Source organism: Clinocottus analis, unplaced genomic scaffold (assembly GCF_023055335.1).
Source record: "Clinocottus analis isolate CAN_PGR_092001 unplaced genomic scaffold, fCliAna1.0.p SCAF_1, whole genome shotgun sequence".
Taxonomy (NCBI): domain Eukaryota; kingdom Metazoa; phylum Chordata; class Actinopteri; order Perciformes; family Cottidae; genus Clinocottus; species Clinocottus analis.
Window position 1 is genome coordinate 16,299,403 of NW_027175820.1, and position 17,535 is coordinate 16,316,937.

A 17,535-nucleotide genomic window follows, 5' to 3' on the forward strand; every position below is an offset into this window, starting at 1 on the left:
CACACACACACACACGTACACACGTACACACACACACACACACATACGCTCTCTAGATGTGAATGGATAAACAGTGGGAGTCGGCACACACAGGACAGGCTCGGCCAAACATGATTGATTAATAATTATGTGCTCTCCAAACTGCACACTGCAAACTATTTAGGAATTTCATGTTGTGTCTGGTGATATCAATACATTTCACATGTCTTTAATCATCATATGGCGGGTTCAAAAAACTGTTTCATTCTCTTCTCTCATATTTTTCTGAACTTCCCTCGTCTCTTCTCTTCTCATAAAAGGTCATTATATTCCTTATTTATAAGGGAATTCCTTTCCTCTCAAAGTCTCCCCTGGTCTGTGGAAAAGATGATTTAGATTTGAGAGTCTGACTGTGTATGTGTAGTTATTTAAGTGGAAAGATATGAAGAGGTTGAGCTTGTTCAGGAAAAAATGTGAAGGCAGTGCACCTCTTTGTGTGTGTGTGTGTGTGTGTGTGTGTGTGTGTGTGTGTGTGTGTGTGTGTCAGATGGGAATCTTGATGATTTAGGTCATTTTCTTGCGGAGCAGTGGCTGATTAGTGTGTTGCTGCCAGGCACTATCTTTGTCACCATGTCTCGCTTTCCTTACCTCTCTCTTTGTCTCTCTCTCTTTCTGTCTTTTTTATCTGTTGTGTGTCATTGTGTTTGTAAGGGTGGTTGTCTACTGTAAGAACACCGCTATAAACCTCTGAAACAGCTCTGAAAATGACTAATCTTTCTTTTTTTCTGAAATGATATAGTAATTAAAATTATACATATACATCTAATTGTTTTAAATGAACACATTCCTCCCGCGTATTCACAGGATATCGGCAGGTAATGGCTGTGCAGGGTTGTAAGGGTTGTTCACTGTAGGCCGGTTCCTTAATAAAGGAAAGGTCATTGATCAAGGTTAGTGTGTGTGTCCCTCTAAGTGTGTGTGTGTGTGTGTGTGTGTGTGTGTGTGTGGATAAGCAGTGTTATTTCGATGCATTCGGGGTGCAACAGCCCTTCTAAACACTTACCGTCACTTGCCACACACACAGACAAAAACACAGACACACACACAAGCACGCACACACGCGCGCACACACACAACCACACACACACACACACACACACACACACACACACACACACACACACACACACACACACACACACACACACACACACAAACACACACACACACACAATTGCATATACACATTCGACCATTCATGTACAGTGAGATGTATAGCTCTCCTTCACTTCTCTCTCTCTCATACTCAGACGGATAGAAACCAAGGTGCCGTATCAAATGATATTGTGCAGAGGTATAATAATAAAAAGTGTCTAAAAAAAAACAAATATCCCCCATCGGATTAAAAACACATTTTATTAAGCAGATGGTGAAAGAGGATTTCCACTCTCGTAAATATGACAGAGCTTTCAAATGTGACATGGGACGGAGGCAGAGAAAGAGGAGGGGAGGAAGAGGAAAACAGACAAGGAGGGAATTGGAACAGAGCGCACAATGCTGTAAACGAGAGGAGAGACAGAAAGAGGGAGAGAGAGAGATGGAAGTAAAGTGGGACTTGATCTGAGAGTGGGAAAATGTGGGGAAAAAAGGAGAAAAATAAATGTGGGAAAGGAGAGGAGACATAAGCGAGTAAAGTGTCAAAGCTGAATTCTTTAAGCAGATCAGATTTGGGGAAATTGGGCTGTCACTACAGGATTGTGATGATTTACACCTATCCATCACAGGGGGAGAGGGAAGCAGCGCTAGAATATGTACAATAATGCACAGCATCTGAAAAAGAAAAATCCAGAAAATCCGTCCTAAATAGGTTGAGTTCACTGCTTACTTTTCCCTTCAGCATCCAATATTCTAAAAACTACACATGAACAGGAAGAACATATCAAACAGTCTGTGAATTACTGAAACGTATAAAAATGTACTGGCTGGTAACGATTCAGCCAGTTCATTACTTTTACTGTATGGTGACATTACGCGAGAAGTACTGAGGGTAAAAAGAAGAAAGTGAATATTGTAGATATGTCTTGAAATAAAAAGTGAAATGCTGGAACATCACCTAAATTGATCACATCAAATGTTTAAAGTTATTTCCCTTTTTGAATTGAATTGATCGGTGGTGTCACCAGCTTCTGTTGACACTCGTCCCCTTTGCCTCATCTCCTGATCTTCCTTCTCTTTCCTCCCTTTCCTCTGCCCCCCTCCCTCCCGCTTCTCCTCCTCTCCCCTTGCTGCTGGCTGCTACACCTTTCAGCCTCGCTCCTGGACCATCTGTTAGGGAATCTAATTCACATCCAGTCATAATCTGGTTTGCTGGAGTGCCCACTGTCTCTGCCTCCCTGTCTGTCTGTGTCTTTTTCTGACCTACCTGCTTCTTGCTGTCTATTTTACATTTTGTCTTTGATTATTTTTAGAATTGTTTCATTTCTCTACAGTGTCCATGTGAGCCTGTCTCATTTATATTAGTTGTATTTCATTAACATCTTCCTCTTAATTTCCCCCTCTTTATTAACACAAAACTGACATCAGTGCATGAATTTGTGACAGTGATCGAACACATTAATCTAATCTGATCAGTGTGGGAATATTTAACTTTTAAATAGTTTGGTTGTGATACATCTAATTCATTGACATGAAGTATCTGTCTTGTGTTTGCTGTATTTCACATGGCTTTAAATTGGGCTTTCTTAAAAAATTGCATAATTGCAACTTACACAATTTTAAATACTCCTCAAACATTATAATATTACAATTAAATGATTATTATCATCTTGACATTGCATGTAAAGTGAGACGCTGCATCAACAACTTGACTGTGCATGTTTCGGTGTGCATCTGTGTTTGTGCGTGTGTTTATCCCTGACTGAGAATAAGTTAATGAGAGGTGAGTGTCTGAAACCATCTCTCTCTCTCTCTCCCTCCTACGCGTTCTCTCTCTCTCTCTCTCTCTCTCTCTCTCTCTCTCTCTCTCTCTCTGCACTAGCAGTAATCCTCTTCTATAAATCTGCAATCCAATCAGCGTTGTCCACACTTACACACATGTACACACGCGCACACATCCACACACAGAGCTGTTGGGAGGCCCATCTGTGTGTTAAGGCAATCTGCTTTATCATTATGATTACATTGGACTCAGTTTACAGCAATGTGTGAGTGTGTGTATTCAAGCGCACCATGGCTGCCTGACATTAATCACATTCCCATGGTTTGATGGCCTAAATAAAAAGAGGAATAATATTGTTGCTGCAATGAAAAAAAAAAGAAAATTGGGAATTTCATTATAATTCAAAAACGGTTTAATTTCAGCAAAAGTTATTGGAAGCAAGGTAAAGTTTATTATATTCCTATATCAAACACTTTTTAATGGAATCCATCATTTATATGCATTTTGAAAAATGTGATTTAAGTGTATACATGTTATTGTATCATAATTGAAATTTGAGTTTTTTTAAAGATGCATTTAGTGCGCTTGTATGTTAATTGTGTGACTAAATCCAAATGAACACAGTTCGAGGTCTGATATCCTGAAGGAAGTGCTTATGTGATCTTATAGTGAACTTGTGTGTGTGTCTGAGTGTGTGTGTGTGTGTGTGTGTGTGTGTGTGTGTGTGTGTGTGTGTGTGTGTGTGAGTGTGTGTGTCTACATATACTCTCCTTCTCCTTTGTGAGTATGAGAAAAAATGCATGTCTGTACGTCTCCATGCATGTGTTAGGGGACTGATATTTACAGTATCTTCATCTAAACCATTCAGTACCTAATTATCTATTGATTTTATGTCCATATTTTATTTTTTAAAAGACTGGGCCGACTTTATTGATTTTTTCATGTTGCCATATCACAGGAGGAAAAGCAGGTGTAAATAATCACATTAATAATGGCTTGAACTAAATAGAGTCATTGTTAATGTTATTAGTCAGGCTGTACAGACACCCTGACTAATAACATGCCCTGTAATTTCTAGATATCCCACGGAAGCGAATGTAATCAACGTAAGCAGAAGTATAAAGTCTGCAAGAAGCCACGCAGTGCGAGCGGGAGGGAAGGTGATGGGTCAAACAAACACTGGTCTTCCCTCAAGGAGGCCGGTGCTTGTACCACATGTGGAACAGGAAGTTAACATGTTTTTATTTGGCATGTAACTTCTGTACTTAAGTAAAGCCACTTCCGAACCCAAACCTACATTTTTTCCTAACCCTAACTAAGTCTTTTTTTTTTTTTTACCTCAACCTAACTTAGTTGTTTCGCGTGAAAAGACTGTCTGCAAGTCCTGAGTGGAAATCCAGTGTTGCTGGACTGGATTTAATAGTAATAGTAATGCATGTGAAAAGGCCTGCTGTTAGCATATCGTTTAGGGTGAATTGCAATAAAGAACTTTTTGTTCTGATAATAACATAATCGGCATTCCTGTAATTAATTTAGTTATAAACTTCAGCAATATTGTTATTTAAATGATAATCAGTCAACTGGGCAATCATGTTATGTCAAATCTGAGGCCTGGTATAGATTTGGCAGTTGAATTTGCAATTACAATTTAAACTGTAGCTTGTTTTAATTTGAACCGCAAAAGATATATCAATGGAGCATAAAATAATGTATAATGTATCTATTTGTGCGTAAGAATGGTATGTGTGACCTGGGCCATGGCGTGACTGCCTAGCTTCTGGCAAACCTTTACACGTCTTATCACCAGACTGCACTATTTGCCAACATACACACACACTTACATTGTGTAGGTAACACTCCTCATTGTGATTGGCTGAGTGTGTGTGAGAATGGCTTGCCGGACCTCTAATTGGCTTGACCCAGACTAACCCTGAAATCCTATTGGACCAAGCTTTCCCAGTCTACACACACACGCGCACACGCACACACACACGCACAAGCACACACACACCCGCGCACACACACACCAATTTACAGCGTTGTGCAAAAGCCTGTGGACAATGGTCAAATCAATAGTGTTTCTATGCTGCAACAACAAAAACATTATTCATAATAGTAATGTTCATCAAGATAATCATGTCAGATGATGCATCATTATGTTGTTTAGTCACAAACCAACAACCTCCAGAGAGCAGCTGACTTAACACGTCTAATATTTTATAAATAGATAGTTTCTGCAAGCATATCCAAGCACAGACAATGCTTTTAAATAATGTAATTCATTAAATAAGCAAGTCAAATCATTGGCAGTGCTGGGTCACGAGACTCTCAGGTGAGAAAAATGATAGAATGTGATAAGCCTGCACTTTACTTATCATTTATAAAAAAAACATACTTACAATTACAGTTTCGCAATCTGTGCATGAGGCTCTTTCTCTTATCCAGTGAAACTTACAATGATTAAAAGACAGAGAGAGGAAGTGGGAGGAGGACTATGAAGAGAGGGAAAGTCTGTCTGTGTGTAATCCGTCACACATTTGCTGTGTTGTAACATGAAACAAGCAGCATATCTACAGTTTATGTTCTAAAAATGGACTGAGATCGCCCTTAGTTTCACCTGCCTCAAACAACACAAATGTAAAACTGGTTTCCACCTGAGAACTTAAAAAATGTCACTTTAGTTTGAACTTCTTATGCTTTACTGCAAATGCAGATGGCATAGGGGATTAATGTTATGTTAATAGTGACCGTCCTTCAACAAAATGATATGATTTAAAGTCTTTGTGCTACGACGAATTTGCACTACTGAAGTGTCCTTGAGCCAGATGTTGAATCTCGCCTTCTTTTGATGGCCTATATATCTACTGTAAAAATATAACAAAACAAAGATGGTGCTACAGGTGAAGAAAAAAATATGTTGCAGTATTAGTACATCATTTAAAAAATAATACATTTGTCTTGGAACACAGAGTTAAAATGCTAGATTGTGCCTCAAAATGGACAGTGGCTTTTTTTTATTATTGATAATCAGAAATATTAACATTTGTCATGATATAGAATCTTATCAGTCACTCTAGGAACTCACACTGGGTGATTTTTTTAACTGAAAAATCTCTCTCTCTCACACTCTCATGCTCTCACACGCTCTCTCTCTCTCACACACACACACACACACACACACACACACACACACACACACACACACACACGTGTACAGACGGACTACTAACAACACTGGCTTTTGATGCTTCAAAGTGCTTGCCTTTTCTTTCTTTTTCAACTGGGGTTTATAGAGGTCAAGTGTGGCTTTTGTGTAAAACTGAACCGAACAGTTTCCTAGATTCTTCTTCGTCTAGTTTTTTTTTGCTCTTTTCCTTCCTTTTTGTGTGTCTTTGGTCCACTCTTCATTCTGTCTTACCTGGGGTTGTAGAGGGCATGTGCGTCTCTCATGTGGTTGGCCTCCAGTGGATCGTAGCTCTGGTGCATCCTCCAGGCGCCAGCGCCGCATTTACTATAGGCTGACTTGGAAATATCGTCACTGCTGCTGTTCACCAATGGCCCCTTCGATAAGTTCATTCTGTTGGCAAAGTGAGAGACGGAGGGGTGAAAAAACAGCCAGCGCAACACAAAAGGTAGAAAAACAGCCAATGTGGAAACATGACTTCTGTAATGCTACTTGGGGCTGTTTGATTCACTATCAAGCATAAGATATAAAATCTGTTGAAAAAAAGATTGAAAAGAAAAGTTTTTAAATGAAAACATTAAGAGAAAACATACAAATCGATTGTTCACGGACATTACAGTCATCTTACACAACTGGAAGAAATATGGAGAATATTTTTGGGTAAATAAATAGAAAAATATAAAAAAGAAAAAAAATGCTAGAATAAAATAAACAAATGAATAATGGACACGTAACACGCATTCAACGTCCACGTTTTGCTTTCCCTACTGCCCGCAGTATATATATAACAAACAGCTACAGAATACGCAAACGCTAACAGCAAACAAGTAAGTCAAGTACTTCGCACTGGCAGAACAGATAGGTATGAGGACTCACACAAGCCCACATGCTGAGAGCCCGCCGACAGACAGACAGGCAGACAGACAGACAGGCAGGCAGACAGACAGACAGGCAGGCAGACAGCTGTCAGCCAGACAGGCAGGTGCACAGAGGACAGGTTGTGACTTTAAACCAGTACATGAGACTTCTGTCTAGAATGTGTGAACACATTTCTGACAAATACATGTCTGTGCGCAGATGTGGCGGATGCGTCAGCTGCTAATTGAAGCACACCCCGGCTGCGTTTAACGTCAGAGGAATTTTACCAGTTTTAGCCTTACGAAAAGGCTTTCAGACTGAGGGAATATAAAAGTAATAGCACCCGAGGAGGGACTGCTATCCGTCAATCAAACCCAGCACTGTCGTTAGGGGAGGAGCTGTCCCCGGGGTGAGAAGGTCACTGTGAGAATCAAAATCATCCATTGCTAAAATTAAACAAAAGAAGAACACGCCACGCAAAAAAAGAAAAAAAAATGCCTGCTTTACATTTTTGGGGGATTTCTTTTATTTGCACAATTAGTCAAAAATCCTACAAATATTATGGACCTAAAAACAGGGAGAAATTAATTAATATATATATTTAACTTTGACACTTTGCTGAAAAATTTACAAATTAAAACATTGATTTTTGACATTGGTTAATAAAAAATACTGACTAATCTCTGTATGTCAAATCAAAAAAACTCAGAGCTCTTTAAGCAGCTATTGATTATCATTACCACGTGTGTGTGTGTGTGTGTGTGTGTGTGTGTGTGTGTGCGCGCGTGCGTGCGTGCGTGTGTTTGTGTGTGTCGTCTCAAACTTTGAGTATACGTAAACAGAGTAGGTGCTGGCATGTTGAACACACACCACACATACATTTGTGTGCTGTATGTGTGTGTGTGTGTGTGTGTGTGTGTGTGTACATGTGTGTGTCTGTGTGTGTGTGTGTGTGTGAGACGCTGTCCCACTGTGGGTTGCTGTTTAGGTGAGGATACGTAGACACGTAGACAGACCCACGACTTGTCTGATGACACCCTCCCTCCATCCACAGAGCTGGGTTAGCCCAGCGAGAGGTGGACGGCCAGTGTGTGTAATATGTAGGTTTTAGTTCCACTCTGGTGAAAAGGAGGAATCAATATCTTGCTGCTGCTGCTGCTTCAGACACTTATTGGCTTCGGTTGCGGTGTGACAATGCTATATAGACAGGCAACACTTAATACTGCTTTTTTATATTGGGGGAGTGTACTGGTGTCACACTAGACTAAGGTACACCCACTACCATGTATTCATGGTGTTGTTAGTTTCCTCACCCTTGCCTTTTTAAGTTGCATACAAGCTTTTTTTTGTGAATTGTGTCCGTCTGCAAGCCAACACAACAAAGCAAATGTGGAATGAAATGGAAGTAGAGATTAAAAAAGAGGAACAGATTAAACTGACACCATAAAGATGCTTACTTACTCAACTTTACATCCCCCTTACCACCAACCATGAGATGCACAATCTAAGTTTAACAGGTTCTGAGATAAATCACAATTTAAATATTTAAGCTAAACTGCAAAATGTTGGTGAATTCACCTGCAGCCACTTGCATTGAGTCTTGGGTATTACGAAGGAATATTCTGTTTGATTACATTATACTTTATGGCAAGGTAATCAGATATTTTTTCAAGTCTTTATTTATTCCAGAAGATTACATTTAGGCTAAAAGGGATCAGACAATCATTATATTCAGGCGTCAACGGCCATGTCTTATTCTGTTTAATAAAGGGACATTTCACAAGAGAAAAAGTACACGTGGAGTTGGTACAGTACTAATTTTAAATAAAAAGGAAGTTATAAAATATAATCTTGCCCTGATTGGATTCATTTTAAGCATTCTAAACTATAACAGTACTTACACACCAACACAAAAAATAATTTAGATAATAAATTACACATGAATACAAAGCAAAAGCAGAGAATAAAGGAGAGGAGTATTAACCTATGTGATTCTACCTGACCTGTTTCACGCTCCTGTCACTATGTATGTATGTAAGCTGCAGCAGCGCACGCACACACACACACACACACACACACACACACACACACACACACACACACACACACACACACACACACACATTATGGATGTGAGGTGTGTGTGTGTGTGTGTGTGTGTGTGTGTGTGTGTGTGTGTGTGTGTGTATGAGTGTGTAAAAGTAGGAAGATCGTGGGTGTCTTTCTGATGCTCAGTGACTCACTCATGTGTTGCTGGCCCATCTGTGAACAGAATGACCATGACACAATAAGTGTGTGTGGGTGAATGTGTGTGTGTGTGTGTGTGTGTGTGTGTGTGTGTGTGTGTGTGTGTGTGTGTGTGTGTGTGTGTGCATGTGCACGCGTGTGTGTGTGACATGGTGATGCAGTGATTGATGAGACAGTTGCCATTCTTGCTAATGCAAAATGCACCTATCCCTGAAGGGAGCAAATGCCACAACACACACATAGAGACACACACATATACACACAGGGCTGCAACTGCCCTACCTAATTACCCCTCTCATCAGGCTAGTGTGATGTCTTCCAGTCACACGTCCGATAAATATCCACATATGTAGTTTCATAAGCACACACCGTTACATATACAATCATGTACAAAAAACTAAGACGACAAATGAATTATAATCCAGTCCTCCTCCTCTGCTTCACTAGAGCGAATACACTTACACCTGCAACAATTTGCAATAACAAAAAACAGACAAAGCACAATAAAAAAAAATATTGAACTGTTTCTAACATCTTACCAATAAAACTGGGGTCCTTTTTCAATTAAAAACTCAGCTCCTATGTAGTAAAACGAGGTGAGACTGTACACAGTACACTGTTATTCCTGATATATTGCGATATAATTGTTAAAAATGTAAATTTAATATCTGCATTTGTAATATAATATTGACATATTCGTACAACATTAAGTCTCATAAATAGAGTCTAACAATGACATGTATTTGGTTATGTGTTTGGAAGAACGTTAAGTTGATCATTACATAATCATGAATACTGAGCGATAAAACATATTAATATGTGTGCAATTATGTTTCTCTGGGCAAACGGCATGTGCATCAGGGCAGGTGGGGTTCGACGTTGCAGCCCTTTGTGTGTCTGAGTGGATGTGGATGTGTGTGCGCGTTAGCGTTAGCGACGGGAGCTGTTAGCGGGGCAGGCGGCAGATGGGCTGTCGGCCTTAATAGGGACTGAGCGGGTGCAAAAAGGTGACAGCTTCACGAGGGAGGGGTGTGTGGGAAGGGAGAGGAGGGTGTGTGTGTGTGTGTGTGTGTGTGGAGAGGGGAGGGGAGTGGTGGTGAGGGAAGGAGGGGATAAAGGGGAAATGAATTGTCTGCGTAGGTCAAGAAAAGTGCGTATCAGCTGCATAGAGGAACACACCCATGGAGGACAAGAAGTGCCTGAAAAAGTTCAAACAGTAATTGAAGCTGTGGACATTTACTCATTTCATAATACATAAAGTGCTCTCTTAGTTTTACCTTGTCCAATATGGTCTTTAGCTTGTTTATGAAAAAGGTTGCTGCTATTTGAAACCAGATCACAACTTAAGTCGTGATGTTCGTTTTCTCGCAGACACAGAGTTAAAGTACACACTAAAACTACACAGAAAAACATTTATTTTTTCAGTCACACACAAACAGATTTGCACATGTGCAAAACCTTTTGTATAAACATGTGACTGACATGAATCGCTAGGGAAGTTTGGGCGCAAAGAAACAGTAACACTGTTTGTGAATCTGCAGAATGAGCTGCATCCTCAACAGATTTATTATAGACCTTTCCCCTTCCTCATTAACACCCCCCAACAAATGTATTTATGAATGTATTATCTATTTTACACAAACAGGCAAATACTAGAAAATATTTTTTTTTTGCATGAAGAGACATTTCACTGGTTTCTTTTTCCTTTATCGATAGAATCTCATGAGTGTTACGCTTCGGTGTATGCTGTTTCAAAAAAGCTTCTCAGTCGTTATCTCATGGAGAAAAGATGGACTTTTGTTCAGTGCCAGGACATTTGACTATTCAATAAATTCTGGGAGCACGTTTAGGTATAGCGCTGACTATTGTATGATGGTTAGATGAAGTTTATTTGTCATGTGGAATGAAAAAAGTTGGTAAATTACACCAAAGGAGATGCCAAGTGCTCAAAGGACACACAGAAAGAAAAAAACCAGAGAGAGAGAGACTAAAAAAACCAAAGGAGAGAGGTGGGGTGGTGGGCTGGCCTGTCATTCTCTCCCCATCAGGCACACACATGAAGCATGATGGGAGGATGAGAGGAGGAATATTTCACTGTCAGTCGGAAGGCGACATGGTCATTCATTTCTCTCTCTCCCTCTTGGTCTCTTTCCATGTCGCTTTCTACTGTATCTTTCCCCTTTTGTGTTTTTGAACCCCCTTACATAGTGCCGAACCATTGACAATTTAATCATACTATACAAGGCCTGGGCATGTAAAGGGGGAGAACTATCCAACCACCAATCTATAGGGCTCTCCCCATGGACACCGAGGAAGAGAGAGGAAGAGAGAGGAAGAGAAACAGCGATACAAAAAGCACAAAAAACAGACAAGACGTTTGAACCTGCATCATTCTCTCGATCCTCTTTAACTCTCTCTCTCTCTCTCTCACACACACACACACACACACACACACACACACACACACACACACACACACACACACACACACACACAGCACCTCTCCATCTAAATCTGTTCTATTGTGGCCTGGTCTCCGCTGTCTCCTCCCATTAGAGGTGAGAGGCAGCATTAGAGGCCCTGAGCGCGACACTATGGGCATACACACGCACCCTCGCACACGCACGCACGCACACACACACACACACACACACACACACACACACACACACACACACACACACACACACACACAGACCAGTCTCCTGTTTGTAAGCGCAGCTCAATAATGTACCGAGTGAACAGCTGAAATCACATTTCGCTACCTCCTAAAATAAAGCCACAGCAGTGACATTGACAGTGCTAAATACGACACAAATTAAATCAATATTCCCTCAAATCAAACCGACAGATTTGTTAAAATCTTACAAAAGAGGGAAATACCGCATGCTTTTGACACTAAACGCTTAATTCTAAACCGGGGCAAAGACTTCCCTTTTCTTTTGCATTTCTCGAAGCTGCACTACATTAAGTAGAAACATCATAAAAGTACGGAACAGTAACAGGAGTAATTCTTAGTCGTAACATAAATGATTTGATGGATTGTTATAAGAGTAATAACAAATGAATGCACATTTTGATGTATGGATGACAAAACCCAAGGAATGAGTGGATGAGCGGCGTGGAGAGAGGGAAGGGGGGAGGATAAGAGATGAGAAGAGATGAGCTGCGTTGCCTCTCACTATATATCACTCCCTCTCTCTCTCTTCTTTCAATCAGCGCTTTGGCATTCAATCACAACACACACACTCACATACACACGTTTAACTTCACCGTCAGTGTGGTGTAATAGCTAATTGCAGTGCGTGTGCGTGTGTGTGTGTGTGTGTGTGTGTCACAGCTGGTACAGTCTCTCTTACTGCTCTTTCAACACAGAAAGGCCGACACTGACCCATGACAGACAAACACACACACACACGCACGCACGTAGAATTTAAGGATTAAGTATAAGAAAAATCGTCTAGTTGATACAAAAGTGTGTGTTATGGTGTGTCTCCAGGATCTGCAAAAATGTAAAATATGTCATTTAATTTTTGAGACAATTTGGTTACTTTTTTTGCTGCAAATGTGTGTGAGGGCGTATGTTTACGTGCACGTGTGTGTGCATGCATGTGTGCATGCATGTGTGCGTTCATGCGTACACGCGCGTCCAGCGGACCCCTAAGTGCTGGTGTCAGACAAAAGCAACCCCTCCTCTTCTTTCCCACCTCTTGCTCGGTCTCTCTCTCATTGCATCTCTCTCTCTCTCTCTCTCTCTCTCTCTCTCTCTCTCTCTCTCTCTCTCTCTCTCTTTCTCTCTCTCTCTTGCTCTCTTTACGGGACTGAATTACCACTGGAATGCCCGGACCCATCACATGAGAGAGAGACTGCCGTATGCATGAGTGTGTGTGTTACTGTGGGTGTTGGTGTGCGCGTGTAGGCTTAGACAATGCAAAACCTGACAGACAAGGAATGCCGTAGGGACAGACGGACAGGAAAACTGACGCACAAAAAGAACAACACCTCCTTATACAGGCTACCAATAGGTCACACACACACACACACACACACACACACACACACACACACACACACACACACACACACACACACACACACACACACACACACACACACAATGTGGACAGGCAGGCACGAACCCATGCATGACTACAAACAGATGCAAATACACACACACGCACAACCGCACGCACGCACACACACACACACAGACACACACGAACACACACACACACACACACTCACACTCACACACACAGCCAACAAATCAGTGTGGCACATATTGACATGCTTTGACAGATGAATTAAGTAAATGATTTTATAAGGAGATTAAAAGGATTTTAATTTACGCAATCTCTCTTTGGTCCCCCCTTCCCTCCCACCCATGAGCAACACCTCTGCTTCATGACCTGAGAAAAAAAAGAGTGCATGGAGGACTGACAAAAAGAAATATACGGGGGAAAATAAAATACATCTTATAAATTTCCTTGGATGAGAAATAAACAATCATTTGTTTGCATTCTCAATATTCCTGTTGGTCTTTTTTCCCAACAGTTGTAATCAACAGCGAAGACTCATGATAGTTTCCTTATTTAAGTGACTACGACATTTTTACAAAGCTGCACTATTTGTATTTTAGTTACAAAGCACTGGCTGATATTTTGAACTCACAGAGTAAGCAGAACAGTCGGCCTTCAAGTTCCTTCTATGTATTTTCATCAGTTATTTATTATTTTATGTCAGAATGAAAATCAGGACAAATACATCATTATCAAATCTTTAAGGTCATTGGTGTTGATCCAAAAATCTACCGACACAATAGAATATGTCTGTTGTACAGCTTTCATTGCTGTCTGGACACACACTCTAATACTTGCACGGTAGAAATTGTGCGCTATCGCGTGCACCCGATTAATCATTAAATCTGTTGAATGGCGAATAAATACCACTATAACACATTTATTTTGTTCAAATTTGTCTGGCATGTAAGACTTTGATGCGATGAATTTCTATTTTCCATCAAGGGCATACTTTGACAGAGTGCATTTTTAAGCATGCAACAAACTCTTTGATGCACAACAAAATGTTAGATTTTCACTCAAACAATTTATTGGCATAACATTTCCATCTAATAAAATAAAATAATACAACAATTGAGTGAAATCATTTATGCTGCTTCCTCTCACACAGCAAACCTTTGACTGAATGATCAGCACGGACACTGTGCAATTCTCACCACCCGTCTCCTTCACACCCACTGACAAAAAACACCAAATTCACTGAAGTCACTGCAGGAAATATATCCTAATGATATGCAAATTGTATGTATATGGTGGCATGAGGGGAATGCAATTATGTTAACAGCTTAAGCGGTACTTGTTGTTATTATTATTATCATCGGTATGATCATTATCCCTAATATTTTAATTAGTGCAGGAAAGCAGTGCCTGAGAGCAAAAGAGGGGAAGCCTGAGCAGAGAGAATGGGGATGGATGGATGGATGAAGGAGCGGACAGATGAGAGAATGGACCAGAGGATTTCTTTAATATGCATGCCTGTTTCCAGCTTACATGCACTTGCAGAAACACACGCAGGTGAAGCAACACATTTCACTGCTCACATGACATGAAAGTGTTTTTTTTAATATGTTTGTGCATAATTTCTAAACCGAGCGCTCCCGCTATAAACACTTCATCAAAACCTGGCCAATACGGTTTCTGGTCTAATTCACTCTCGCGAACAGTTCAAGGTTTTCCACCTGAGTTGTTGCTGGCTCTTCAAATCCACCACAGTGTCTTTCAGTGGAAAGACCAGCGCTTAGACTCTGTTCAGATGCAGCGAGTGGAGTCTTCACTGTTGAAAATGTTCTGAATTCATACTTTGCTCATCCAGTAGAATGATTTACAAAATGAAATCAGCATGTTCAATGTGAAGCTTTGGTTGACGAGGTGAGTCTTTGCTCGGTTCAAAAAACTCAAAAGCCTAATTTATGACAATGCACTGCTATTAAAAAAAACTAGTGATTAAAATCCTGTTTAGGTGTATTCTTTGATTATTAATGTTTCAATACATAAAATTACAGAAACGGAATCACTCTTTAGATATTTTTCAAGACATACAAATCTACTCAGAAGAAACAAACTACCAAAAATCTGATTCTTTAAATGATGAAAAACAAGTTTATTGGTAAAGAAGTGCTATTATTTGGCCACCTGCTCTTTTTTACTTTAAAATGTTCCCTCTTTATTCCATATACTGTGTAGGTTAGAGGGTCTCTCTATGTAATAGACACACACACACACACACACACACACACACACACACACACACACACACACACACACACACACACACACACACACACACACACACAGACAACTTCAAAATACACAAATTACAGTTTTCTTTTAAAATCTCAATAATGTTATGTTGGGGAATTACATCAGAAAATCCACCTGCGTCGGCTTATCATTCAACTTTGTCCTCTCAGTTCACCACCTCCGACTTTTTAGCATAAGGGCACTTAAACTGAGGCTGTGATTCAGTTTACCTCACTTGAATCTATTCACTCATAAAGCCATGACCTCTAAAAACTAAATTATTTATACAGTCATTTTTCTTTTCATACATATTACTATGTAATCCTGGCATTAATTAATGGAAATGCAAATTTGACAGTATCAGTGGCATCAGTGTATTTACACATGAGAGAGAGGGCAGTCCACCTACTGCATTACACACCGTGGTGTGAATTGTAATGTTTGAAAAAGAACTCTATGTAAAATGGTATATTTACTACACTTTATTCTTTGACTTTGTTTGTCCTTATACTCGCACAATAACACACACACACACACACACACACATACACACACTGCTGTCTGTTCCGCCAATCAGGCAATCTGCATTTTTAACAGTGTCTTCAACATTCACCTAAAAGAGCAAAGCGTTGGCTAAAGGAGCAGCTGAGCGGCACTCGCGTGTGTGTATGAGTGTGTGTAACTGTCTCTAATTCCTGTGCGGGGCCACACGCTGAGCTGCCCGTCTGAAATTCTACCTCCTCTGGCATTTAAGAGCGCAGCTCTCCCCCTTTCCTCCTCCCTCCTCTCTTAAGGGCCCTTTTCCTCTCGTCTCTCCACGTCTCTCTTGTAACCTCAATGCTCTGCTACCGCTCTGATTCTCTGCTTGGACGCACACACACACACATAAAAAACACACGTGCACGGCATACACACAAGGAGACGACTCTGACTGAGTTGCTGTTTTGTCCTGAGAACAACTTGACTCAAAGTGAAACAATGTCTTAAAAACAGAGAAAGTGGGCGAGAAACTGTCTCTACGTTATTAAGGAGTGTGTGTGCAGGTGTGTTTGTGTGTATGTCTCTCTCCCAGGTGGACGGACAGGATTGCCGCTCTTCTCGCCACTGAGTAAGAGCTGCTGTCCGGATACTGCAGACACACACACACACACACAACCACACACATACAGACAGGGAACGCGTGCTACCTGACAGCAGAAACAACCTTGACATGGTGCCGGCCATCTCTGCTGCATACCAGCACATACACATACAAACACTCACACACTCAATGACGGACAATGACAGTGGCAAGTTGAAGGATGAATGAAAAGATTAGATAAAAAGGTAAAATTTACCTACTCTTGTTCAGAGTGCATTAAAAAACACTCAGATAACGGGTGTCCTACCGACTCCATCGGCGATGCCGGGTCATTGTCAAGTCAACCTCCTCCAGGAAAAATGAAAAAAAAAAAAAATCAAAGTTTTTATATCTCTCCTCCTCTTCTTTCTCCGGTCTTCCTCTCTCTTGGTCCTTCCTTCCGCTTGGAGGGAGCAATACAATTACCAGGCTCTGCGCTGCCTGCACTGATCGGCTCTGCGTGTGTGTAGATGTGAGGGAGCGAGTGTGTGTGTGAGCGATGTGTGTATGTGACAGCCAGGGAGAGGGGGCTATAGGTGCACACAGCCAGCCAGCCAGGCAGTTGGGACGGAAAGCTGTGCCGCTGTCCTAATCAACGACTTAAAGCCCCGATAGCAGCTCATGAATATTAAGCAGCGTTTTGCATATGCAGTCCCTCAGGCCCCGGTTCTGCTGCTATTGGTAGATACTTGACCAATGGCTGCGGGGAGGGGCGGAGTAAGGGGTGGAGACATGAAGGGAGAGAGAGAGAGAGAGGGAGCAGAGCAGGTGGAGAGGGAGGGATCAGACAAAGAGCCATAGAGGGAAGAGAGAGGGAGGGAGGAAGGAAAGGAGGGAGTGGAGAGGAGAAAGGGACAGGTGAGGGAAGATTTAAAGCACGGAGTCCCGC

The 17,535-nt window shown here is 41.1% G+C and overlaps 1 protein-coding gene across 1 annotated transcript in view; it reads right to left on the bottom strand.

Annotated features, from left to right (window-relative positions):
* esrrga (estrogen-related receptor gamma a) overlaps nucleotides 1-16,943 on the bottom strand; it is a 74,162-nt gene extending 57,219 nt beyond the window's left edge. Inside the window, exons 1-2 of the mRNA XM_068594045.1 lie at nucleotides 16,868-16,943; nucleotides 6,336-6,494 (exon numbers count right to left, since the gene is read on the bottom strand). Of these exons, the coding sequence (XP_068450146.1) occupies nucleotides 6,336-6,494; nucleotides 16,868-16,923 (215 nt within the window). The 5' untranslated portion in view covers nucleotides 16,924-16,943. The remainder of the gene's footprint in view (nucleotides 1-6,335; nucleotides 6,495-16,867) is intronic.
* Nucleotides 16,944-17,535: the final 592 nt, after the last annotated feature.